The sequence below is a fragment of the Plasmodium reichenowi genome, chromosome 11 (genome assembly GCF_001601855.1).
Source record: "Plasmodium reichenowi strain SY57 chromosome 11, whole genome shotgun sequence".
NCBI classification, from domain to species: Eukaryota; Apicomplexa; class Aconoidasida; order Haemosporida; family Plasmodiidae; genus Plasmodium; species Plasmodium reichenowi.
Window position 1 is genome coordinate 982,874 of NC_033656.1, and position 1,527 is coordinate 984,400.

Here is a 1,527-nt window from a genome sequence, read left to right on the forward strand (position 1 = left end):
TTACAAAAAAAAAAAAAAAAAAAAAAATTGTGTACTTAATTTTATTTTTTTCCATTTGTATATCTAATGGATATATTTTATAATGTTGATCAGTCCTTATGTTAAATATAAATATATTTATTTTATTTTGTAGAATTTTGTATATCCAAATTATTAATAGAAGGAAAAGTAGAACAATGGAGAGTTATAATTGATTTAACATCATGTAGTGTTTTAAATATACCTATAGCAACTTTAAAGGATATCTCAAAAAATTTAAGTGTAAGAAAAGAAAAATATATGAACATATATATATATATATATATATATATATATATTTATATTTATTTATATTTATATTTATTTATATTTATTTATATTTATTTATATTTCCCATCAGTGTAATTATCGATCAAGGCTGTGTAAAATGCTTGTGTTAAGTGCTCCTTTAGTTGTTACAGGAATATGGCATATGTTAAAATCCATCATACCAGTAATTGAATAAATTATCATATATATATTATTTATGTATTTATATTTTCTAATTTATTCATAAATATATTTTATATATAATACTTTAAAAATATGTAGGTTGTAACACAACAAAAAATTACAATAACATCATCTGAAAAGGAGGTAAATAAGGAATAAAAATAAAAAGGAATAATATATAGTATATATATATATATATATAATAGTAAATATATATATCTTTATATATTTTTATTTATTACTATTTTTTTTTTTTTTTTTTCTCTCTTTATAGAAGAAGTTGCTAGATCAAGTTCAGGCAAATCAGTTAGAAAGTAAGCATATATTATTATTACATTTGCCAATATATTTGTCTTTTAAACCTGTATACATATATATATATATATATATATATTTATATTTACACATGTTTATTTTATGTTTTTTTTAACAGAAAAATTCGGTGGAACCTGTGAGAATGCAACAGATTTTACGGAACCAATATTGCCATAATTTGTTATATATTCTTTTATGTTAATAATTCGAATAAAATATGTTTTATATGTATAATTTATATATATATATATATATATATATATATTTATTTTTTATTTAATTTTTTTATTTGTTTTATATTATGATCATATAATTATTATATATTCTTTTGTTATTATATATGCTTCATTTGATTATTGTTATGTTGCTGTTACATAATTCCAAGTTTATTTTTCTTTATATCGCTTGTTGCTGTATTTGTATGCTTATGCATACATACACATATATATATATATATATATATATTGTGTATAGTTTTATATATTTTGTATACCTCACTATCTTGTATGTTATAAGTAAATATATATATATATATATATATATATATATATATATATATATGTTTATTTATTTATTAATTTAATTTTAATTTAATTTTTTTGTTTACTTTTTTTTTTTTTTTTTTTTTTTTTTTTTTTTTTTTTCAAGTTAAAAAGCCAAAAAAAAAGGGTTTTTTTTTTAAAATTTTTTTTTAATATTTTTTTTTTTTTTTAACTTTTATTTTTTTTTAAAGAAAAAAGA

At 16.2% G+C, this 1,527-nt stretch overlaps 1 protein-coding gene across 1 annotated transcript in view; it reads left to right on the forward strand.

Moving 5' to 3' along the window:
* PRSY57_1126100 (CRAL/TRIO domain-containing protein, putative) overlaps positions 1 to 963 on the forward strand; it is a gene marked incomplete at both ends in the record, with an annotated part of 2,110 nt that extends 1,147 nt beyond the window's left edge. Inside the window, 5 exons of the mRNA XM_020114962.1 lie at positions 134 to 261; positions 380 to 472; positions 571 to 615; positions 746 to 785; positions 905 to 963. Coding sequence (XP_019970331.1) covers positions 134 to 261; positions 380 to 472; positions 571 to 615; positions 746 to 785; positions 905 to 963 — 365 coding nt within the window. Of the gene's footprint in view, positions 262 to 379; positions 473 to 570; positions 616 to 745; positions 786 to 904 lie in introns of the transcript that reaches the window.
* Between the last annotated feature and the right edge of the window lie 564 nt (positions 964 to 1,527).